The sequence below is a fragment of the Metopolophium dirhodum genome, chromosome 2 (genome assembly GCF_019925205.1).
Source record: "Metopolophium dirhodum isolate CAU chromosome 2, ASM1992520v1, whole genome shotgun sequence".
NCBI classification, from domain to species: Eukaryota; Metazoa; Arthropoda; class Insecta; order Hemiptera; family Aphididae; genus Metopolophium; species Metopolophium dirhodum.
The window spans coordinates 8394736-8422005 of record NC_083561.1 but is presented as its reverse complement, the minus strand read 5'-3'; the positions used below and the strand labels follow the sequence as shown (position 1 = coordinate 8422005).

The 27270-nt window shown below is 30.1% G+C and overlaps 2 protein-coding genes across 3 annotated transcripts in view; one reads left to right on the top strand and one right to left on the bottom strand.

The window, feature by feature from the left end:
- The window catches only part of LOC132937918 (ly6/PLAUR domain-containing protein 6B-like), a 62622-nt gene extending 45339 nt beyond the window's left edge, over positions 1-17283 (bottom strand). Inside the window, exon 1 of one of the 2 annotated variants that reach the window (XM_061004523.1) lies at positions 16984-17283. The gene's annotated coding sequence lies outside the window, so the exon portion shown is untranslated. Of the gene's footprint in view, positions 1-3319; positions 3409-16983 lie in introns of those variants that run through there. The other variant, XM_061004524.1, reaches the window with a different exon arrangement.
- On the top strand, positions 3546-11805 carry LOC132937917 (aminopeptidase N-like). The gene is made up of 12 exons (XM_061004521.1): positions 3546-4118; positions 4312-4467; positions 6571-6858; positions 6959-7139; positions 7237-7475; positions 7615-7798; positions 7996-8194; positions 8264-8541; positions 8650-8834; positions 8919-9089; positions 10229-10457; positions 11270-11805. Exons 1-12 carry the CDS (start codon positions 3661-3663, stop codon positions 11615-11617), a joined length of 2916 nt encoding a protein of 971 aa, XP_060860504.1. The 5' UTR covers positions 3546-3660; the 3' UTR covers positions 11618-11805.
- Positions 17284-27270: the final 9987 nt, after the last annotated feature.

Genomic DNA, 27270 nt, shown 5'->3' with positions numbered 1-27270 from the left:
TTTTATTGTTAAACATATAATATAATATAAGTCATGGTAGAACATAAATACATAATATAGTTAAATAAGTTGTATATATTAATTTTAGTTTTATCTCATCAAAAGCTTTTTTTTTAATTAAATTTTTGTTTTGTTACTTATTTTATTTTACGCTGAACCGATATCTAGTAAGAAAATAACTTTTTTTACAGTTTATAATATTATTTTATGAAGTAAAGTACTTAATTTAAATTATTATTGACCATTATCAATATTATTAGTTTTGTTTGAAGTTTTGAACTTTTAACAGTTAAACTGTTCTCAGTATTAATTTGCGTATAAATATTATGTGAGGATTGTTGGGGATTTTCAACAAATGTTTTTTCAAACCAGAAAATAGAAAAATATATTACGCTGTAAAGTTCAAATTATAGTTTGATTTAATTTCCTAGTGAAAATGTATTAAAACCATGGCGGGCAATTGTGATTGACTTTGATATTGATAATGGACTATAGATATAATTAATATTATGTTGATAACGATAAAAAAAATTACATATAGTCTGGTATATTATGACGTGTAACACACAACTTTTAGAATAACTTTTTCACCATTTTGATATTATTAGAAAAGAAAAATTCATAATTTTCAGTTGGTATCAATCTCGCCATCTCGGTCTACAGAAATATTAAAATAAACATGTGATGCGTATGTTTTCCAATCAATAATAATATAATAATTAATCAACCATATATTCATACAAAACTGTATGACCGAATAATACTCATAATATGATATGCACTTGTGTTTATTGATATTGACTATTAAATGTAATGTATTTTGTACATTTTTAATTTTAATTTAATGCATTGTATTTTTTATTGACTATTAAATATGTCATTTTCCCCATTTTTGACATATTATACATATTATGCTGGGTATTTTACAAAGACTTACAATTTTAAATAATAATAATTCCTAAACATATTAAATTAGTTATGGTATCGTATAATAGGCTTGAGAGATCACATTAATATTAAGTAGGTACAATAGGTACATACTACTTAGCCATACATTAATTTATGATGTATAATATTACATTCCATAGAAATTATAAAATGTTTAGTTATTTACATTTGAAACTTCATAAATAATTCTTAGTAGGTATCTACTTATCATTATATTATATGTTTGAAAATTCAATTTTAGATGTTTTAACTGCATGAGACTCGGTAGATTTAAAGCGTGGAATGTTTAAATTTGCCTGTCTTATGAACATTAAACGATTCTATGTAGTATCATCAAAATACTTCATACCGACAATAGTCAAGGCTGCAAAATGTCTCGTTTAAGATGAAAAGTTTCGTGTCTTATAAGATTAAAGAAGTTAAAAAAATAATATGAACATAAGAGACTCGAGTTTATTCATTCACCGGAAGTAATTTTAGAAAATGATCCTTTAGGAGGTACCCGTTGCATTAAAACGAATAACGATATTTTAAATTAAAGTTGTGTAGAAGTATAACGCTATTTGTTTATTTTGTAAATACTTTTCTCGTAATTAAGTATGGTTTTTGTTGTATATATCTGCATAACGAAGTGTTGCAGTTCGTAAGACAAACAGTTTTACAAAAAACATGCTAACTTGATTATGAGTAAAAGTTACAGAGAGAAAGTTACGTACGATGAAGCTGAGAACTGTTTTTTGTAATTTTGAGAGGTTCCTAAACCTAACCTAAATTTAAGAGGTTCAGACTTAAGAGTACTGATTTTTGTGTTAATTAAATTTTTTCAAACTATAATTTAGGACCGAATATGAGGTCAAAATACTTGTACGTCTTAAAATATTTAAAAATCTCTCTCCTTATCCATACACGTTAAGTAATTTTCAAACAACAAACACCAATAGTCTAAAATTCATTCTTTCATAAAAAAAGTTATATCATTATTTCAAAAAGTATAGTTGTAAGTATAATTGGTAAATTAATATACTATTAGTTCTGCTTAAAAAAAAGTAAATAATGTAATTTAACTTTAAAATCGTTACAAAATCAACGAATTTTACAAAATTATTTTGAGTACTTATTATTTACTATATTCTAGTAGTATGTTTTGGTTCTATTCTGCTTTTTTCTTACAGTAATTTCGATTATATTTATTGAAATGTATTACATACAGTTTTAGACATATTTTGTTTTTAAATTAAGTTATTTGTACATTTTGAATGTGTCAATACATTTTTTTAAATAATGGAATGGGAGTGAATTCTCAAAAATGTCTAATAAATTTACATATTTTAAAATTAAAATAGATTACGAGTATAGAAAACTTTAACTTTATTAGTTCTCTTGTTCAGTCAATTTTGTAGGCGAGCAAAAACTTAGCAAGTGAAATATTAAGATTACATTTTTTATAATTTTTTTGGAGTTGTATTATGAAATACTTATGAGGAATCTTGTATTACATTTTCAAGAATTTGACCGATTGAAATTTTTTTAATCAATATTCAAAGGAAAAAACAAAAAATCAAAAATGTCAATTTCTATAAATAACTTGAAAAGTAGGCACTGACAATATTTCTTCAAATTATATAGGTTTATACTATATAGTTAAATAATCTATTAATTATTTTTGTTAAATTTCAACAATTCGCATTCATATCAAATGAATTAAAGCACGTTTAATGTTTATATTTAACTTCAAAATTTCAAAATAAAATAGTAATTTAATCCGTTCTGTGATAGTGGGTAAATATTTGAGCTTAAATTTATTACGAACAAGGTTAATGATTATAGACAAATAACGATAACAATTAAGTAGGTATTAAACTATTAACATATGGCCATGGAAAAAGAACACCAATAATTTTTTTGTATATTGACTTAATGTTGGGAAAACCTTATCATACAATTTTGCTTCTAGTACTGAATTACCCTGCTTTCCCCAAACAAGTCATATTCCAAGGACGGACGGATGTTTTGAGCGAATATTGTCAATGCGTTCGCATGGTTCCCAATTAAATTCGTTGTTGAGAAGACAACGTACCTGTATGTGCTGTCTCCGTCTTATTAACGAATAATATACCAAAATATAAGGCCAGCTGTTCTAATTTTGTGTAGTAAGCTTTAACATAGTAAATTTATCTGCTATGAAACTAAAAAAACTAAAAAAAAGGGTAAGAGCATTATCAGTGTTCTTTGATGGGGGATTTTTTTAACGATAGTTTAAGTTTTAAGCAAGTTATGAGCATTTTTAATTATTAATATTTTACATAATCAAAACTTTGTTAAAAACTTAAACATCGTAAAATCCAACGAAATAAACAAATAATGATCTTACCTTTAAGTTTGATAATAGGTCAATTTACTTTAACATTAAGTTAGCAACACAAAATTGAAATGGCTGAATGCATATTTGCCATGTAGTCGTTTGTAAGATGGATACTACACATTATGGCACGACGTCCTCTTAAAACGCCGCTATCGCACTCCACTCGAAAAGATAAGATAAAAGAGGCCACTACACTCAACGACGAAACATCGGCTGGGTGACGACGATTTGTGTTCATATTAGTTCAGGCCGTGGCCGAATCGTGTCTGGAGTTAACCCGTGCAATATTCGTTACCGTCGTCATTACTTGGGTTACGCAGAAATCATCATAGTTGTCGTTGTCGGAAATTATGTTCAAACTCGTCGCGGTCCTATCAGCGGCGCTGCTGTGCGCCCTGGTCCGTGGACAAGAAGATGCAGATGACAAGAAGATGGACGTGTTCCGGTTGCCAGAAAATACGAGTCCCGTGTCGTACGATTTGTGGTTCGCTCCAAACATGAGTGACTGGACGTTCGAAGGCTGTGCCACAATATTAGTGAAAACTAACACTGAAAAAACCAATACGGTGACGCTCAACCTCAACAACCTAACGGTGACTAGCGTGTCGGTTACGTACGTCTCGGACAACCGGGACATGGCGATTACCGGGCTCGAGTACCAGACCAAAAACGAACAATTCGTAATCAGTTTTCAAAAGGCCGTACCCAAGGATAAACAGTTGCTATTGATCATCAAATACAAAGGGTACATCCGGGACGACAAGACAGGTCTATACAGGAGCTCTTATATTGAAGATGGAGTGACAAAGTGAGCACCTACTAATGTTGTTGTCCTTGTTATCTTTATACTTCACATTATTATTATAATGACTGCGCACAAATTAAGGCTGAAATTTGATTTTTGCGGAAAATACCTGCAAGTGACTTGTCACACAATGACGAACTCTGAAGAGTAGTTTTTTTGTTGACTTATGACTATATTGAGTCTGTCTGCCCAACAGGTGGTTGGCAGTGACGCAATTCGAATCGACGTCCGCGAGGTTAGCATTCCCGTGCTATGACGAACCTATGTACAAGACCCAGTTCAACGTGACGGTAGTGAAGCAAAAGGGTCAGACGGCATTGTCCAATATGCCGATCCTAAGAACCGAAGAAGGGTAAGGACACTTTAATTGTATATCGAATGCGTATTTGGTACATGATATTACAATGAACCTTTATTAAATTCAAGACTATTGAATGGTATTATGTTTTGAATTACAGAAAAAATCTAAATTGGTTTTGTTCTAAAGAACGTGTCAAAAACTTGACCCTATTAAGTGTGCTTACGTATTTGAATTATTTTTCGAATTTAATAGGTATACCATAAAAAAATTAAAGAAGTGACTAACATTCTATACGCGATAAACATGAAATACTAATATATTACTTTCAATCAGCAATGAATTATTCAACACGACAATTGGTCAAAAAATTACTGCCAAAAAAATGAATTTTTTGATATACTCAGAAGTAGTTTTGTTGAAAAAAATCGCTTTCAAAACATACTTGAAAGACAAAAATGTATAGCGCATACGTGTACATACCACAGTATGGCGTCAGGATTATAATTATCTATCAAAAGTCAATGGTTTTGGATCAACAATTCAATAAAAAGGTGTGACACCAATAATTATTATGCGGGGCACTTAATGATTGTTTATTTGCAAGATAGGTATTAGTATTGTAGGCTGTATTAAAACGCAAAAAGTACTTGTGCGGTTTTCTCTAAAATCGGTTGGGTTTTCAAGTACGCTATGGTTAATGTATGTGTTAAATGAAAAATATCTATCGAGTGCTTATGAGCTTATAATAATGATGTGATATTCAATTAATGTCGATTATATTAGATGTTTAGGCGAATGTATTAGTTTTTGTAAGTCGTATACCATAATAAATATACCTACATACAGTGGAGTATACCTATGTTACAATTGAAACATATTATGAATAAAAATAGACATTTAGTGCCGCACCATTAAGTAAACGAGAATAAAATAGCAAACGGTAATCTTATAAAATATAATCAAATATAATATAACTATTACAATGTGCACTACGTAACCTAACCTATTATTATAACAATATGTTTTTCAAATTCATAACAATTTAAGTTTGTCCACGTTTTTTTCTACCACTCAATCCGTGCTCATATGTGATTTTCGAGCATGCATATGGAGCTGATATAGGATAATAATTCTAAATGCACACAAACATTTTTTTTTCAAAATTTTAATGATATTAATATATTCAGTACCCATATTTATTGTGATAATAAATAATGTTTATAATATATAATATAATGTGAACTTCTAAATAAACAGTTTATAAATTTCATACTTTTATTAAATTTTAATTATTTTAAAAATTGGAAATTGTAGTCAACGTAGGTAACTAGTCTGTCCATTTGTTAAAGCCTTAAATGTGTCACCTGTACATCTAGTAGAGGTACAGTTCATAAAAAACAAAAAACATTTTTACGTTATTTCTGTTATTAATCAAACTAATGCCCAGTGTCATTTTATGTAACAAAGTAAAATTAGATATACCATAATGGTTTTGATCACCACTCTTGATGAAAATATTATTTTATTATGTGGCTTATTATTGTACGTAATTATTAAATGTTATAACAAGCAATTAATTGCATGGAAAAATGTATACACAAACAAATTGACTGTTAAAATATTCATCCTGAGATAATAATTAGGTCAAATCAATTTTTAGGTACTCAATATTTTATATTTGCAAATAATTCTGATGAATATAGTGGTACTGGTATATTATTGAGATTACACATAAAGTATTATTAAGTGGTGTCGAATATTAATTAAATAATATCGACAATCGTGAATTTAGGTTAGTATTAAAACCTTGTAGTTTTGATTCGATGTACGTTGTTTAGTTAACCTTAAAAGTTAAAAAGGTTCTTATGTAACCACAATAATATAAATTGAGGAAATATGACGTGATATTTACATGTAATATTTGTACTAATACTTATCTGTTTAGAGGTTTAGTTAAATGCTATAACATTACTATAATATATGAATGTATACAAAAATGTGCATTGTTGGATAAGATTAAATTTAGAGCAATATTAATAATTATTATTACTATCATTTTTGCCGTATAGTGAAATCAATATTATTAACTATAAAGACTTTTGAATTTAATTGTAGTTGTATTTAAAAATAAAAATACAATAATTTGAATTTCAGTCCAGAAAACACCACTGTTTACTTCAAAGAAACTCCGCCGATGTCCACTTACTTGGTGGCCATTTATGTGGGTGAATTCGTGCCAAACCAAAACGATTCAAAAATAACAATTTACACATACAAAGGAAAGCAGAATCAAACTGAATATGTAGCAACCGAAGCTCCAAAACACCTCAAAGTGCTAGAGGAGTACACGGCCATCAATTACATGCTTCCCAAAATGGATCTGTTGGCGATACCCGATTTCCGTGCCGGTGCGATGGAAAACTGGGGAATGAACACTTACAGGTAAAGTGCAAATGAATCAACAAAGAGGAAGACGCTAATCAATACGTCTTGTTTCTGTCAAAACAACAAAAAAAAAAAAAATCGTTTTGTTTTTGCGCAGGGAGTCCTATTTGTTGTTGTCAGATGATTCAAAAACGAAACTTAAAATCCGGTCGTCAGAAGTTGTGCAACACGAGTTCACACATCAGTGGTTCGGCAACCTGGTCACCTGCAAGTGGTGGGATTATACATGGCTGAACGAGGGTTTTGCAGCATACTTCCAATACTTCGCAACCGGCATGGTAATGTACAATTTATTAATACACGGTTTATAATAACGCTCATTTGGTAAATTTTCACAATGAAATGTCAAATTAATTTTGACAATAATTGGTGTAGGTGAGGACCAGTTGGCCGATGGAAGAACTGTTTCTGATCGACGAGGTTCAGAATTCAATGGCATACGACCAGACTCCCAGACATCCCATAACCGCGTCTGTGAATACTCCTGAAGAGATTGACGGCATATTTGATGCCATAACGTATAAGAAAGCGGCGTCAGTTTTGAGAATGTTGAGATACACGGTGACTGAAAATCTGTTCAAATTGTCCCTTCAACATTATTTGCAAGATCGCAGGTGAATAATTATATATGGTTTACTTCAGCACCTACGTTTTAGGTTAACAAAACATTTAATTTCATATTTAATGTATATTGTATACTGATAACTAACTGCAGTATTTGTAAAAAATAATTGTTGTATTAAATTATTATAGAGAAAAGGCAGCGGAGCCTATAGACCTGTTTTCAGCATTTGACTCTGTGTTATTCGACTATGATTATGAAATTGGAAATGGATTGACAGTAAACGAATTCATGTCGAATTGGACGTTACAATCGGGATATCCGGTTCTGAATGTTACGAGAAATGCAACTACAAATACATTTTCAGTGACTCAAGTAATCAAACAATGACCATTATATTATGTTATTAAATATATTACAATTTATTTGAATACATAGATGACACATACATTTATTCAATACGAAAATAATAATGTTGTACTTAGACTAAAAACTACCCCGTGAATATTATTACGTCATATTCGTTTTTAGAAGATTTTTATAATTATATAAAATTTGTTTGTTTTATTTAGAGCCGGTTTTACATGAATAAGACTGATACAATCATCAACGAGACGGCGGCATGGCACATTTGTCTCACGTACACAACCGATGTAAGCAAAAATTTCACTTACAACAGTTCTTCCGTTTGGACAAACAAAGAATCGCCATTGACCGTTTTCGAAGCCCCCGAAGATATTAATTGGTACCTGTTTAACCCAAAAGCAATCGGTAAGTGTTAACGTGATTCTTCCAGAGCTGAATAACAATCAATCTCAAACTGATCTGTCTATCTATCAGGTTTTTACAGAGTGAACTACGACGTCGACAACTGGATGGCGCTGATCAAGCAGCTGAACGAGACGCCCACCGATATCCATGTGCTCAGCCGAGCTCAGCTGATAGACGACGCGTTCAATTTGGCGAGGTCAGGCCAGTTGGACTATTCAGTGGCATTGCACTTGTCCAAATATCTGAAGTATGAAAACAACACTACACCGTGGTATTCGGCGATGAATGTCTTCTCGTACTTGTTAGAGCGCATGCCCCGTAGTGGTGAAGGATACGAAGACTTCAAGGTATGCACATATATTTTAATCTACTGATGGATATAATATAAACTTTGTGCAATGATGATAAACTATAGTAGATACGTAATGAGAATTTCAATTTTATTTTTCGCTTAGTCTCACGTCAGCAGTTTGGCCGGAACCATATACAAGAAGCTAGAAGCCCTCGTGTCGAAAGGCAACACTGAGTTTAAAGTGTTGAGTGCTTGGGAAACATTTTCAAGTTGGGCGTGTAGGTTGGAGAACAAATACTGTCTGACGAAAGCACAGGAATACTTCAATAAATGGCAAGCCGGAGAAAAGTCAGTAACCATATTATTATACTATATACCTACTATAGTACCGTGATCATCCAAATACCTAACTTAAATAATTGTACCGTGCAGAATACCTGCTGATATCAAGGACGCGGCGTTCTGCATCGGAGTGAAGAACAGCAACGGTCCATCGGTCTTTAACAACATGTTAGCGTTGTATAACAGCACGAATTCAATTTCAGAAAAATCTTCAGCTGAAGCTGCTTTAGGGTGTTCTACCAACAGGACACAATTGTCTGAGTAAGTTATTTACTTAGTACCATAAATTATTATTACCATTGATTGACAAATAAGTAACACTTGAAACTGCCTGTTTTACGTCTCAATATAGTTACTTGTATCTACTTAGTACTTTATATACACGCATTACGTTCCAAATTCACTTTTCATACAGCTGACTGTGCATGATTTGTCAATATTTCAATTTATAGACCAATATTGACATAAATAATGATAATAATATTGAAAAATGAGAATAATACTGTGGTGCTAACTGTTAATTAATTGTTTTATTTCACTTTTATAATGACAAAAAAACTATTGTGAATTTACCATCTGTATATTTACTCGACTTCATTCGGGCTAAAATCAATTCATCTTTATATCGTTTTCCAACTTAAGTCAGTTGAGATATATAATACAATCATTATTACAATAATTCATTTTATAACTTTTCACTTTTTAATTCTGGACATATTTTTTATGTAAACACAAAAAATGGAGACAGATTCAACGAATTCTTAAAAGCCGACGTAAATCCAATATTGTTAAGATTGGTATCTGTTTTTATGTGTCTACATTTAAAATATGTACAAAATTACGAAAACAAATCATAAAAGCAATTATTGTAGTTGTGTTCATAAGTATTAGATTTTAACATTTATTTTGTAAAAAATTTAAATGCCTGTATATCTACTAATATTTATAAAAACTATGATAGTAATGTAATTTGTAAACAAGAAACCATTTTAATACACAAAAAAAAATATTCAATTTTTGCCAGCCAAAACAAAACTCATATGTGAGCATTCTATAGCAACATATTATAGCCAGGAGTTCAAGGAAATTATTGATATAGTTTTTATTAAAAACGTTCTAATAGTTTTTGAATCTATAGAGGGTAAACAAATAGAGAAACATTCATATATACAGGTAAACTGCATTTACAGTAGTTACCTAGTTGTTTAAAATATTGGTGAAGTTATAATGGGTCATTTAAACAAAAATTATATACATTTTAAATATTGACGACAAATAGGTGTTCCAATGACAAATGTATGCGAGTTTTCATGTTGCATACATTTAAACATTATTGATTTTTAAATATTTTTTAATACTTTTTAATAATTTGAATTTTGAGTGGTTATATTTGGTTTCAGGTACATAAATCATATACTAGATGGACCCAACGGACCGATCAAAGGAAAAGACATGAGATCCGTCGTGTCTGCAATATCAGTGACTCCATTGGGTCTCGATGTGCTATACGAATTTATGTCAACCAACATAAACAAAACTATGGACCAGCTACCTAATGGTGAAGATATAATTACCTTTATATATTCAACCCTTGCTTCCAAGATGACAACCGACAATGAAATTGAAAAGGTGAGTCTTAAAAATCATAAAAATCGTATACAACAAACATAAGCACAAACATATTATGCACCGCAAGTAGATTTAAATTAATTATGTGCAATTTGTTAATGTCATATTATTATTGACGGGAAATATAACCAGAAAATTGTGTGTCTAAACGGGTCTTAAATAAATCTAACAAAATAGTCTGTTCACTATTAAAAATTTCGTTGTATAGGTAATGCGCATAAAAGTATTGAATTCTTATCAAGAGTTCTTTAGATTTATTTAATGTTCTTTCTCTTAACGCAGTTCGACCTACGTGGTGGTCTCGGCAGTGGGTGGACGGATACGACGCATTATTGATTAATACATAATTGATATAATTAGTATCTCTATTTTTATTATTTTTTTTTTTTGGTTAATAGTTAGGCACATATTGTAAGACAGGTTAATGCATTATACTATAGTCTAATACAGGGAAGATTAAAATCAATAATATTATAGTTATACATATCGTGTAAAGGGTTTTTAGTTTCCAGAATAATAAGTCACTTGCGACTTATTAATCTGTGAGTCGAATGACGAGAAACAACTAGCGACTAGTTCATGGTTGCGGTCCGGTTGATAATGTGTCCACTGTGACTCTTCCGCAACCTCCTTTGGTTATAAATAGGCATTCGGGGGGTACGGAGTCGGTGTATAGGTGGCCGAGGACTGTTGTTTGTGGGAAAAATATAGATATCGGTCAGTGGTGACGTGAAGATAACAAACGACTGCATCAGGGACCATATCGATCTGTTCGTGCGCATATTTTATTTAATATTTAATTATATTTTTAGATAAAAAATTTTAAGAACAATTCCACTCTTCGAGCCTCTGTACGATCTACGTTTGAAAACTCGTACAAAGTGGTCGAATACAACTTGGAATGGTTTGACAGTTATTCTGTTGGCATTAACCAATGGGCTTCAGCGTACGGGGAAAAAGAAGACAAGAAGATTGAAGACACTACATTGCATCCTACGACGATCTCTGCAGGTACTACCGGTAGTACTGTTATGAATGTAACGGTTAAAATATCGTCCACTACTCCAAAACCGTCCAGTGCAACTTTGAACGCGTACAGCAGTCTTGTGATTTTACAACTTACAGTATTTACAGTATTGATAAAAACGTACTTTTTGTAAAATTTAACGAGAAAATCCTAATTTATGTTTGAATTGTATTAATGTTGTATGAAAAATTACGAAGATAATATTTATAATTATTATAATTATTTTTTGAACCTATACCTAACGTATAAAATAATATTTAATAACATATTATGTTCAGTCAGTACAGTATAATGTTAAATAAATGTGATATGACGTATTGACTTATGAGGTTCGTTTCTTTAAAAGATTTCAGATTACTCCAATACGCATTTATCAGTTTCTGAACAGGGAAGAGACGAAAAGTGGAAAATAAACACTAATTAGTAATATTGTGACGGTGCGCATAATAGTAAGCTCACATAGTGCGTAATTAGAGAGCAGATAGTTTTTGAAAAATTGAACTTGTTCAGGCAATTCCGGACAAACTTAAAATAGTATCTATCCATTACGGCTTTACTATTTACTGTTCAGTATTTACTATCTATGCAATACTATGCAATTAATATTGAGAGTACATTTGAATCACAATTTTTGTGATTACCTTTTAACTAATTTTAAATTTTTATTTATATTGATAATATTTAGTGAGTGTCATTAGTGGATGACTTCTCACCTCAAGTGTAGTCTGCTGTAATTAACTCTAACCATATAAACTTATTGTGCCCCTAAGGTACAGATTGTTTATCTCAAATAATAATAAAAAAAATATATTAATAATATCGATCGTGCTAAATGTATTTCAATGGTAACCTAAACTAAAAAATAAACTACTTTCGTTCTCATTTAATACTTATTAATATTTTAAATGAAATGATTGTTTGTAAAAATGTGTGGTTTATAAAAACAAATGGCATAACATAAGGGATTGAAATGGCCTGTATTATTATCATTATAGCTTTAAAATAAAATACAAGGTTTCTGTTCCCGAACGTTATGGCTATATCTACAGACGTCCATTTATCTTCAAAATTACATTTTTAACATCTTAAATGAACAATATTCATTTTTTTTCAAACTTTGATAATAGCACCTAGTCAATGAATAGTGATTCAGAAAAATGATTTAATATTTATTAAATTTGTATAATATTATGAGTAACTATTGTAATTCTTTTTTTTTTTTTTTTTTGGTTGAGGCTTTGACAACTGAGGTTATTAGCCTGTGGAACTGTGGAGGAGGGTACTGTAGGGTTTTGAACACGTGTGTGTTTGTTTTGGCAGAATTTTTAAGTGGGTACGTGTAGGTATCTGTCATGCCCGGGTGGAAGATGGCGGCCTCTCTCTCCGGACACCGGAACTCTCCGAAGGAAAATTCCGCCCGTGGCCGAGTTTGAACCGGCGACGGTGTGCATCACAACCGACGCCTTAGTCCGCTCGGCCACTCCGTCCCTCTATTGTAATTAATACTATCAACAAGATATTAATATTTGATTATTTTTGTACAATTGTTATTTTTCAATGTATATATTTGGTCAGGTACATAATATATTATATTATATAGTTATCATTTGCAATCAACCGTCCAAGATTCAAATTAATTATATTTTTTTCATCCTATACGGACTTTTAAATAAAGTATTAAAACTCACAACGCTTTTTTTCAAGTAAGGTCTCCATGAAAAAATAGTACCTTGTAGTATACTTGGAACTGATCATAATATTATATTTAAGACTATAAGGTGGATTGGACTGATAGGGTTGGAAGATATAATATGGGCACCACATGAATGAGGGAAAAGGTGCTCATCTCATGTTTGGTGAAAAGTATTTCAGCGCCATTAAAGATATCTATAACGGGTTGACTATGGTTATAAAGGTGGTTTTATGCGATATGGGAAGATATCATTTACTATTTGTAACTGCGAAATGGTGTCCTAGTCTAAATCACTCATATCCGTACAAGGATTAATAGAATCTATATATTTAGGGATGATGCTTCATTTCCCACACATTTATATTTTCATGAAGTGAATTCCACCACGCCAAAACAAAACCACTAGTAACTAGTAACGGAAGATTTGCGAGATATTTGTAAGTAAAAACAACATTTTTAGGAAAAAAATCATTTCATCTCAGATGTATTATACAGTGGAAACTTTGCGCAGAAAGCACTTCCATTTTATCTTTCCTTGCTGCAGGTAAATAAAATAACCGAATTATCGTTACTTGAAAACAAAATGTATTACCTGTATACGACAGTGTTTATTTCATTTCTAAAAGTATAATGCTTTTTTCGTACATAATATATGGAACTCGGATCAATTTCAACTCATCATTTTCCATGTTCTCAGCAACATCAGTTTTCTTTAACTCTTGGGAAACCACAAGTGAAAATAATCGTTATGCTTTACGAGTATACGAGTATTCTTGTCTCATGTGGGACCGACCTAAAATATGCAGATAACAGCGTGTACGCCACCTTGGTGATTCGCTCTTTTCACTAAAAACTGTACCTACAAGCTGGTTTTCATTGTTTACAATTTTGTGCTCAAACGAGATGTCATACATTCTAGAAATATTATATTAATATGTGCGCAAACGAGTCTCCAATGAGATATCGATGGTAAAATTCCTGTCGGTGTTTATTCTGCGAGATGAAAATATCGAAAACACTGATGGATTAGCGGAAGAAGACAAGAAGTGCAGCTGAGCAATATCGAAAATGGTTCAGTGGCACCTACCTAGGTACCGGTCATGTAGGATTAACATGTACGAATTTCGCATAAGAAGCTAAATTAAAATTGCAATTTCTTTTAGTATCCATTCACTGTAAGTTCATTTTATCTGGTGTTGGTTAAATTGTAATGACGTATACTTTATGTACGTTGGTAATTAAATAACAATCACACGGCGTTATGTGTAGGCAAAACAGGTACACCATGGTCGTGCGGTCGGTTTTCCGGTTCTTCGTATGGTATTCAGTACGATAATGCGCAACGTATAATATTGTTATGGTCGTACACCGTTATGGATTCGGTATCCAGGTACACTGAATACGCGAGTCAGCTTTACCGTATTTTATAAGTTTATTATGGTTTGTAAAATTAAAAATTGTGTTTGCTTTGAGTGATTTAGTATAAATTAAGTGAAAATAGTAAATCGCATATAATTATATAAAGTATCAACATATTTTTAGTAATCATGGCAATTTAATGGACGATTGCGGTAACTGATAACCAAATAGTTACATTATTTTTGAAAGGTGAATGTAATTTAAATTACATTTTATAGTTATAAAATACTTTTATTGATACAGCATTTATCCAACATTTATAAATTATACTGAACTTTATCATCTTAACGTACTTATAATAGCTACTACTAGCTTAAAACCACTTTTGGCCGCACTTATAGTCTTTATAAATGTTCTAAAAACTAATAAATTAAGATCGTACAAGGGGATTTGTAGTAAATCAATACTTTCAGAAGCAGCTATATTCCTGATTTATATTGTGTACATTAAAAAAAATGTCCTTGTGCATTCATCAAGTTATGAAGACATTTTTTTTTCTGTTGTTTTATAAAAAAATGTATGATATTTATAGTTTTCTTCCATATTCATAAAAAGTACACAAAGAATTGTCATTAAAATTTTACTGACGAGATATTTCCACAGTAAACAAAAACTTTGTTAACCTGTTACGTAATAAAATTAAATCAAACCGTAACTTCAATTTAATTATATTATCAGTTATCGTTGCTAGTCAATTTACGTTCATTATTGCCATTTTAGGACTATTAATTAAAAATGCATTAAATTTAAAATCATACCATTGAAAATTAGAATGGCATATGTTCGAAAGCATATGAGAAAAAATGTTTTAATTTAAATTTGAGTTATACCTAACATGGAAAATAAGAATAGTAATTTGTTTGAAAGCATATGTGGAAAAATGTTTTTATGATATTATTAAGTATTGTAATAAATTATTTTCGTTGTAGACTATTACCTGTCCCCATAAAATAGCTTTTAGCTTGTGCTGAATAAGGAAGGAAATGTACAAAATACTTATAAAAAATAAATATATTTAGAATTAAATTTATTATAATAATATTATATTCTCTAAATATGTTTATATTGTAATCTTCTATTATTATTATTTTTGAATATATTGATTAAAATTATTTCATATTTTCAGATATAGTTATACCGTGATTCAAACAACTATATCGTCTACTTATTTCAGTTAGGTAGTATAATAGTTATGTATTAATTTATGATTCTTCTTCATGAATCGTGATTTTATTATTACCTGCAAGACAGTATCTACGCTTAAAATAAAATGTAAGTTGAACACATTCAAAATTGTATGTGTTAGATCGAATTTAGGTATCTGCAGTGCTTTTATGCGAATATTTTACGTGGAAGTGCTAAAAGCAACAAACAGGGACGCGAAATCCTAACAAACCCGGTTCAACATAAAGGAATGTTTCCATAAACGTTTACACAATGAGATTTAGTACACTTAAAAAAAACAATAATTATACCCTGACTTTGTGAAATTTAAAAAAAAAAAAAATTAACCATTTAAAAAATGTAATAATCCATTCTACCGTTTGGAAAGAAAAATACTCGACAATGTAGGCCACGACGGTATTATTATATTGTTGTCACAAAACGTGAACAATATATTAATATGATATTTATGTATTATTATTACCTATATGTATCGTAGCACAATTAGTTCGCAATATTGTAAAACGTATTTCGTATTCGTTAAGGTGTTTAATTACACAATGTGGTAGATATAATACCAAATGTGGTGGGTTTAAAACCGTCGGCGGCGTAGGGGCCACCATTTGTGAAACTCAAATTTCATTTGCATACATCGGAGAAAGTGCGACGTTTTCCTATATACGTAATAATAATAATAATATAATATGTATAAATTATACACGTGTGCACGCGGCTCGTCGATATTTGATAAGCCCAGTGGCTTGTTAGGTATATATTATATTATATTACAGAGGTCCGCCGCACATTAAATTATCGGCGACGACGTTTCGTTCATGTTTACCCAACATAAACACATCGATTATAATAATTAATGAGCCACTATAATAGGTACGGGTACACCGGTACGTATTATGATCATCATCACCTACGTGGATCGCAAAACACGCGTCAAATAGGTGTAACAATAATAGTATGTTATTATAACATAAGTGTTATATTGTTTGTAATAAGTGAGTGGCTAGTTATTGTGATGTCGATTACACTATACGATATCGTTATACAAGTATAAAATAATAAATACCTAATAAGATAGGTATAGATAATACAAGTCATGTGGTATTATGGTGTATAAGTATTATTATTTTTAATATTTTTTTTATTTTTTAATCACCATAAATAATTTTACTGATGTAATGATTTGATGATTATTATAATATACTCACTGTTTCGTTGGTTTTTGTGAGGCCGTCGATGTTTCCGGTCGGACGACGACAATACACGCGACTGCTGTGACGGACGGCAAAATAATAATTTTGATAAGAACTACGACAGATCGCTGTCCACCGTATATATTAGTACAGACGGTCTTTTGGTCTTGATTGTCGCAATTTTGTCGTCATGTATGCTCGTGCGCAAATTATAATGTCACAATTATGTATGACTACGCTCGAGTATTTTACTACTCCAGCGGAAGGGCGAACGTGGGGGTTGTAACGCACTGTAGGACCGCTCTGACGCGGACGTGGTCGGCGACTGCCGATGTACGGAGCCCTGGAAAAGCGAGAAATTTACCGCTACACCCTCGCTAGCCATCCGCGACGCAACCCCCCTCGGTGCGCCACGGTCACCCCCTACCGCCAACCATCACCGACGCCGACGAACCTATCTACCACGGCCGCACCTCATCACCACTCGTTTTGGTTTTCCGCCACTGCCACCGCCGCCGTCACTCCGCCGACCAACTGCTCCACAGACCACATCCTTTCCCGTACACACACACGCACACACACACACACACACACACACTCACAGATATAATACGCACGTGATCCGAATGTTTTTTGGGTCAAACCGATCTTTTAAGCCTATAGCAGAAGATAAATTGAGACGAGATTAGCTGTCATCTCTTATACTCTGCAGCGGTTTCAAAATTGTTTTATTATTATTTATTTATTATTATTATTATTTTTAAGAGAAAACTACGGAGCAACGCAAATATTGAAAAGTTAAACTTCAGCTGTCTCGCTCCGCCCAATATATCTATCGCCGTCACCATCACCACCTTGATACCAAATATTAACTTGTCCCGAAAATCCTATACATCAAAAACTTTCATTTTCTTACGCTCCCCTTATCCTTCCGCCTCTATTTTCGTCGTGATCACTATATACGTTTCCCGGAAATATTTGTTACGTGATATAATTTATTATTTAAATGTCGATCTTCCGTTAAAATTATCCATAACATTGTTCCAAATATTATAAATTAAGTGTCAAAAATATAACATTGTAAAATAAAAAAGTTTATTATCCGTTTGAGGGAATGTGCAATTTTAGATTCTGAGAAGGGGAAAGAAACCATTTGTTGCAATAATGTGATTTTTTTTTCGGAAAACACTTTGTCTAGATAATAAAAAAAACTCCAAAACTTTTATGTAGTGTATAATATATTAAATTGGAAATTGGATCTAGATAGCACTCAAAATATCTCGTAATAACAACAATAATTTTTATCTATTTTTATTTTATAACCTACTTAATCTTGACATTTCACCATCATTAAAACCATTTGTTATTTTACACTAATTCAAAATGTTCAAAAATGCGGAAGTATTTAAAATATAAAAATTATTAATTCTTTATTGAACTAAGTTCACCTAATGGACAGACAGGTTTTTGAATGCGTTGATTTATCATCTATTTAAAATATAAAATAATAATACAACACTATCCAGAAACAAGAATAAGTACCAAATACCCAATTTCTGTATCCTGTCCGATTTTATAATTTATGACTGTAGAGAAATCCGATGGTTTTATACGATCATTACAATGAGGGATAGTATTTGAAGATGGGTAAAGATGCTGTATATTATGGTAATATGCATATTATTTTTTTAGCAGAAGAAAATCATAAATATCTTTAGTTGGCAATTTTCAAAATACAGTGAAAGCAGAGGTTTTAGTAAGAAAAAATATACGAATTCTTTAAGATTTACTTCATGGAGGATGTTACATGGATATACATTATAAAAGGGACCTACCTATAATACATTACGAGGTTTTTAAATATTATAATAAACTTTAAGTTAAATTATTATACTTGTAGATTATACATGGACAGAATACGGGCCTGTTTGTACAATTATTTCGACAGTTTAATAATAAATTATAATATTATTATGAATTTATGTAATTTTTATATTTCAATTTAATATCACAACTCTTTGATACATTTTGAATAGCTTTGATACTATTACATGTATTATTAACGATGGACAATATTTGTGACCCACAAAAGTTATTTTGTATTTAATGAGACAAGAAAAAATAACAAGACAAGTTTATATTTATATAGAATGCTTAAAAATATATTTTATAAAGTTTACGTGTCATGCACAACTTTAGAGCTTTTTGATGTACAAAAAAATATATTTTAGTACTTCTAGAAATAAGTTACATAATTCTCAAATTATAATCCATAACGTCATATAGGTACTCAATATTAATTTAATTGTCAAAGTTAGTTGCAGCATACGCCGAAGATGATTTTATAATAATGACTATATTTATTATGGGTGGGTAGCAATATCATTGTGACTCATCGTGTATGATATCTGAGGAAAACTATTGGTTTCATTAAAAATGTACTAATATTATTGTTTTAACTCTCATGACCAAATATCATACTTTTATTCGAGGATTAAAGATTTTTTTGTTTGTTACTTAAATGTACCGATATCTATGCGTTAATAGTTATACTTAAGCTTTACGGAATTTATCTCGAGTTATAAATCCATAATTGCTTATGTCATATGCTTTAAAATTGCGTACTAGAGGTAGAGCAATAAATCGTATGTATCCCATAAGTCAATTTGGATTCTTAAGAAACATTTTACTAAGTCAGGATTAATCGCTTTTAAATCATTATTTTAATCTATTTTTATTAGTGTTATATTACTGATTACTTATTTTTATTGTACTTCAATATAGAGTAACTAAGTATGTTGTAACATATGTACAAGAATTTCATAAAATTTAAACACAAATCAAAATGTAATTTCACTCGCAATTTAAATACTAAATTATGTACGAATGAAAATATATAAATTCGTATGATCGTTTTACTTACCTCACTTTTCAATTTGCATTTATAGGTACCATAAGCTATTGTCATTTTTAAGAATTTTAAAGAACATTGTTTTTTATTTTTTATTTTATAAAGATTTTGGACTTAAAGCTTTGAACACGCAAACATTTCCGGTACACGCTTTATTTCCGTTGGTTTCTTTTTCACATTGGTGGTATTTGCTATCAACTGAATAGTGAATTCACCAGAGCGTTAAGTGCGATTTATCTGCCTAATTAATTTTTTTACATCGTCGTTTATGAACTTAAAGATAGACGTTTTGTATGAGTTTTTCGGGGAATTTGTGTAGGCTTGAAGCATTTAAAAAATGTACCTACGGGAGTTTTAGTTACATGGCTAATTAATTTGTAATTTTGTAATCAACGATTATTAAATTTTCAAAGTTAATGTTATGGTTTCAATTTGTACTAATTAAAAACCTATTGTTTACATCTCAAAAGTTTCAAAATGACTATATTTACCATTATACGTTTAAAAACTTTTAAATATAGTTGTAACATTTACAACATTTTACAATTTATTTAAAACACTAGTTATTATTTAATCATGATGGTATTTGTTTCTTTCATTTTGCTCATATTTTTTCTAAATTTGGAACACAAATATCTTATTTTGTAAGCCCATGTTACGGGCTTACACTTTAATAGTCTTATTTATTACTAAAGACAATCATTATATATCTATATAATAGTTTCATAATATATATAGTGCGGTTGTATTAAATGTCCATAATAATGTTGAATTGTTGTTAATTGAGTACATAAGTTGCATGCATAAGAGTGTTTAGCGTTGTTTACTTTTTTTTTTTGCGTACACAAATACCCAATATTATAGGTCATTTTTAGGACGTATTCAAATTTTTAGATTGATTGTCTGTCAACACTTTATCAAATTATTGTGTATAGGTACTAACATTTTTAGTAATACGTTTAAGGTACAATTTAAAAATCAAAAGTTGTATGAAATTTCAGTTTAATATTAATTTGAAAACTTATATTATGCAAAGTAGTGAATTAGTTTTGAATATATTATTATTGTTTTTGGCACTTTTATATTGTGAGAAATAGGTATAGCATATACAATAAGTTGGCAACATTCTAATAATTTATTTAGCCGTACCGATACACACGATTTCAACATTCTAGCAAATTATATTATAATATAAGCACGGCGAAAAATAAAACATCAGCCATAAAATTAAATATATCTAATATCATCAATAACATTAAAGTGTATATACTGTATATTGTATATAATACTGTATAATAGCAAGAGCCGTGAGTAATTAATTAACGGCAGCTCACATAAACTCGGCGATATGTATACTATCTTTATACCCTTAAAAGTAACACAACCTGGTATTGCAAAGAGAAATTAATCTTATATTTCACTAGTAGTTGCACCATTAAAGGAGTATTCTGATTAAGTAGGTGCTGAACGTCCAAAAAATGGTTTTATAAAAGTAAATTAGCAATATTTCATTCGTACTGCCGGGATGTTATGTAAGTACAATAAAAATATAATTTTGTAAATTTCATGATTAATTAATTTCGAAAATAATTAATTGGTGAAAATAATATGCATACAAATAATTAATCATAGTCAATTATTATTTACATACTCATTTGAAATCGATATTCTGTTTAAATCTTATTTCAGTTCAAAAAAAAAAAAAATGTTCATAAATATTATAGTGTGTATATTATATTATACAAGTGGGTAAATTATTTACGGATGCCTAATTTATATATTTTAAATACATTATAATACTATTATGTTTCAATGCTGAATTTTTAATATACTAAGTACAATAACAATTTGTATACTTGTTTCATTCATCTAGAAACCTGCTCGGTACTCACAGCTAGCAATGTATACTTTTGTCAACGAAGCATAATATCGTCACCGAACGTCATATTATTGAAAATCGCTTTGCAACGAAGCTAAATACTCCGAGAGAAAAGAAGACGGATAGGCATAAAAAAAAACTACACCAAATCAAAACAAATTTGTCATTTAATATCGTAACTCCTTCAATGTGAAGACGAGGTAAAGCAATATTATGAAGAATATGAATAGTTCACACAAATATCATCACGAACAACTGATGAAAAAGAAACCGGCAAAGCCCACTGTGCATTACATCACTAATTTCAGTTGAAAAATGTCTTATTTACTAAACCTATAGGTTTTATTCTATAAATATTTATTAATTTCCTAAAAAAGATTTATTTTTATTATTTAAAATACTTGTAAATATTATATTAATGTAAATTTAATGATGAGTATTATTTTAAAAGGCTGATGACTATACAACTGAAGGGTATAAAAAAATGTCATAGTTAGTACTTTTATCATGTCAAATCTTAAGCACTAGTTAATATTATTATTGTAATTTAAATTTTTACATAAATAAATGTTTTTAATTGAATATAATATGTATCCAATGACGGTAATATAGTTGTCGTAACCTGTAACATCTGAAAGCAAAATTATAAAGTTTTTACAAAGAACCCAAGCCGTACTGATTAGAAGGATATTTTAAATACATATATTTATTGATCAATATCATATTGTGCGGTCATTTAGAATCCGATGAAATAACATTTTTACAATTTTTACAAATGTAGTTGATTTTTATAAAATTATATTGTTAAAACTGTCCACAGCAAATATTACCATGTATATATATATATATATATCATACATTCATACATAATTGTAAATAATACACGAAGCTTTGTAATTTATATATTTTATTCCTTACTGTATACAACTGTGAACGTGCTTTATTACATAATATTGCAATTCTCTTGGATGATATAAAATATTTTTTTTAACAAATCTTCACATCCACTTTAGGTGGTACCTATCTAGAATAATTAAATTCAAGTCATCTAGACATTTTTTTTAACCGTTAAATTTTAATAAACCTGAGTAGAAATAATACAAGGACTAAACGTGTAAAATAATTAAAATCAGTTTTAAGTGACCACCGAAAAATGGCATTGTTGTAAAAAGTGTTTTGTTTAATTTTCACAAATAAAATTAACATCAAATGACAAACGGATGGCTTAACAGTAAATAAAGGAAAAATCTAACCGTAAAAAGGTCACTAGAAATGGCTTTTATTGTTGATATGTACAAAAGAATAATTTGCGATGTTTTCATTATTTAATACATTTTAGGGGTTCAAGAATTATTTATTGAATTTATTGAAATCAAAAAAAAAAAGAATACAAAATAATATAAATAAAGGTCTGCCCAATCAAACATAAGGCGTAAAGCATATTATATAAATGATATTCAGCTGCCAACAAACCAATTCCCAAACGCTTTTTTTTAAGTACATGATTTTATATTATATTTCCAAAATATCTGTTTCCGAAGTATAATTTGGATTCATGATCAGACCCAATCGACTCTTCTGTAAAATAACAGGGTGTAAATTCATTGATAAAGTAGCAAAACTTTTTCATTGGTCAGTAAATTCCAGATTTTTGTAATAAGAATTCAAAAAGAAAAAAATATATAATATGAGCATTGAGCAGTTAATATGAATGTAGGTACCGCCTTATATTTAACTAGATATGACTACATTGTTTTTCTATAGAAAACAATGTTTTGCATACATCTATAAATTATAAATATAAGTAGTAATCATTTAGTTCACTATAATATTCAATATTGAAACATTGACCACAGTTGTGTTTGTAAAAAGTAAGTATTTTTGTGTTATGCATATAATCAACAGAAATAACAAATCTGCATAACTATGGTATAAATATTAACTTTATATTATATTTATTTTGTAAAATAAATAATTGTATTATAAAGAGTATCGATGTGATGTACTGATATGTCATGTAGATTATACATAATAGTTTAGGTGGTAGACAAAAGATCAACTTCTTATATTATATTATCAATTTCTTGTTATCCTTTCTAATTATTTTCAAGTATGAATTATTTTTTGAAATTAAGGGAAATATTTTTAATATTTTAAAAAAACTTATGAAAAATTGACCTAAATGTTTAGGTTTTGTGTTCACGATAAGTTAATAGTTTACGTGCAAAGTAAATGCATAGTTGCTAAAAAAAAAAAAGTAAATTTCTAAAATATTGATGAAAATGATTTCTTACAAAACAAATATATTCACCTTGTGGTAGGTTAACGCACTTCATTAAATACTTGAAATGTTGAAACAGAGTTCACCTTCTGTGTGGTTTAAAAACATTCGGGGGGGGGGGGGGCATAAGGCCCTCAAGCCCTCCAAAGCCAATACCTATCTATGGATTAATAACATTAGAAATTAGGACTCTATCCGTTTTTGTGATGGTATTCGTTAAGTTTATATTGTGAAGATAGAAATTTATTTTGATTTGTAAGTATATATTTTATGTCGACAAAATGAAAAACTACTGTATAAAGTTCAAAATCTTCTGAAAAGAAATGGTTTCTTAAAGAAATAAATCTTATTTCACATTTTTTAAAATTGTAAGTTATGTGGTAAATTTTACTGTTATTAAGCTCCAAAACTTTTTTCTCGGTTTTTGGGCTTACTTTATAAATTCAATTTAGTTTGGTTCACAATAAAAATTATATAAGAAAAAATATATTTAATGAATTTAATATGTCTTAAATATTTTCTAATACTAAAAAATTAAATTAATAGACTGTATTTTTGTATTACCATCGCCGATTGTAAGTGTAAATATTAAAATTAAAAATAGGTTTACATTATGTACTTTCTTTATTAAGATAGTACATGTTTATTTGAAACAGACGAAACGGAATGAATTAAATCCAGCAGAAGAATATAACTTTTATTATTTTCTACAGTAATCCAAAAAATACTTAATTATACGCATACATTCACATACGCTTTCACTCGTGGAATATGGAACCAAGTATAATTTTCAAATTTGATTCACTATAAATTAATAAAATACTGAACCCAATATAAGCATAAATATATATAAAAATAATAATCAAATTGGGATCTTATAGGTATACCTACGATATAAATTAATTAACTTTGCAACTTTGCACCAACCGGTGTATTAAAATCAGAAAGAGTAATTAGATGTGGAAATCATTCATGACGAAAATAAATTACTTAAGTATACAAAAACGATTTTTTTTAATATACCTTAAAGAAAAACTATATTGTTTCGAGAAGTTGAGTAGGTACAATAAAGAATGCAATTAGCAACAACAAGTTTGATTGTTGGGAGTTGCTTTTTGTGTATATAGGTAGGTACTTAAAAAGTCTATGAGACACAATAATTCAACTTGCATAGTAAAAATAAGATTGAAGAAATTTCAAACAAAATACTAGTACAAAGTTACCACAATATTTTCTACATTTAGGAAACAAATTGTTTTGACATGGAATGATATTTTTTTCCATACTTTACAACCATTATGTTTGTTTAATAACAGTCTATTCTTATAGTTCCAGATTAGACTGTTGTCTATTAAGGGATTTTAAAATGAATGAAAAGCAGTTTGGCTTTAATACACATATGGAGCTACATATTACAAAAATACATAGGTACTTAAAAACGTCTTATTAGTATACATTTATACAGCATAAAATCTAAAACATAATTGTACCTTAAGTACATAAAGATTATCAAACACAACGATTTCGGTTAGATCCCCATCTAAAGCCAAAATGTTCAAGACCACCATACAGGATAATACAAAATGCTGAAATATTGAATACAACTGAATAATAGTACAGCTATAACATAGCTTAGACAGTTCTGAAATCTGAAATTACGTTTTTAAAAAAATAAGTTTTCTTCGCGTTCCTTTATTGTGTGTACCTATTATGTCAATCATACAGACTTATACATGATTTTAATGTTTAAACAAATATTCCATGTTCAAAAAATGTGGGATTCCAACCATTATCTAATATTATTCAACATTTCGCAACACTAAATTGATAATGTTTAACCTTTCACTGTTAAATGTTAACAAATAATTATAACATAACACCAAATTATCGAATATTTCATTTTTTTATTATCCATGCAGAAAACTAGAGTTCCCACTTAGTACCGATGAATTTACTCTCTCGTAAATACTTAAATTAATTAATGTGATTCACTAAACTAAATCAATTCAGTGAACTGATTCATTCTTGAATCAAGCATATCCCTACTGTGATTGGACATTATAGGATAAGTGAGTAGGTAACAATTTTTTTATGTACATTAAAATGGGTTACGCGTTTAAATAATATATCGAATATTCGAATAGATAATATAAAATTATCCACGTCCATTCGATTATTTCCCTTTGACATTTAAAAGCTCGTTACGAACTTTTTTGAGCGATGACTGTGTTTTGGGCTCGACAGCGTTATGGCGGAATTAGACTTAGACTTAGTTCCTTCACCTGTATTCGTTATTTAGTAACGTGGAACACGTGATCTGTGCTAGCAGCGATTTATAACCGTCAACCACAGTCATCGGACAAGAGAGTAGGTAGGTAACGATATTTTTTATGTACTTTTATAATGGGTAGCACGTTTGAACTATCGAATATTTTATATTCGAGTAGATAATATAATTATTATCTATATGTACATTGGAATTTTATCGACATTTAAAATCTTGTTACAAACGCGTTTGTGCGATGACAGTGTTTTTGGCTCCACAGTGTTCCTTCACTGGTCCACATTATTCGGTAATCCCCAGCTAGATCATATTATCACAAGTGATGTTTTAATAAAATCCGATGATCATTCACTTTGATCTCAATGTTTAACAGAAAATATTTACATATATTTAAAACCTAAGTGTAAAATGTAGGTGAACCGGTTCAAATGATATATAGATGGAGAATAATTAGTCCTAGAGTTATTTTGCCACTAAATATAACGCAGACCAAATGAACGCTTTCGAGTTACAACTAACTTGAATCGTGAATACATAGCAAGAAAAAATCGCATCGTAAACTATAATGTCTTATTGTTTGCGACGCGTGGCCGCAGACACAACAACAAAACGCTTCCAACACAATATGTGCTAAGTGGTCACTGGTTCTTTTTCAGAACCAAAGTGGTTATTGCAGCATGACGCCACACGCCTCTCGATACTCATGGCGTCCTCTTGGCGTCCGCTTTTCCGTCGCGGAAAATAGTGGCTACGGCGTGTGGTCCGTCACGGTGACTATTACCAGTATCCTATAATTGTTCGTCGTGGAAACCAGGGTCAGTGGCGTATTGTCCGGCCTGGAAACAAGTGGCATCAGCGTGTCGTCAGTCGTGGAAATTATTGACATTGGCCTATAAATTGTCCGCCGTGGAAGCTATTTGCAGTGACCTATATATTGTCCTCGTTGG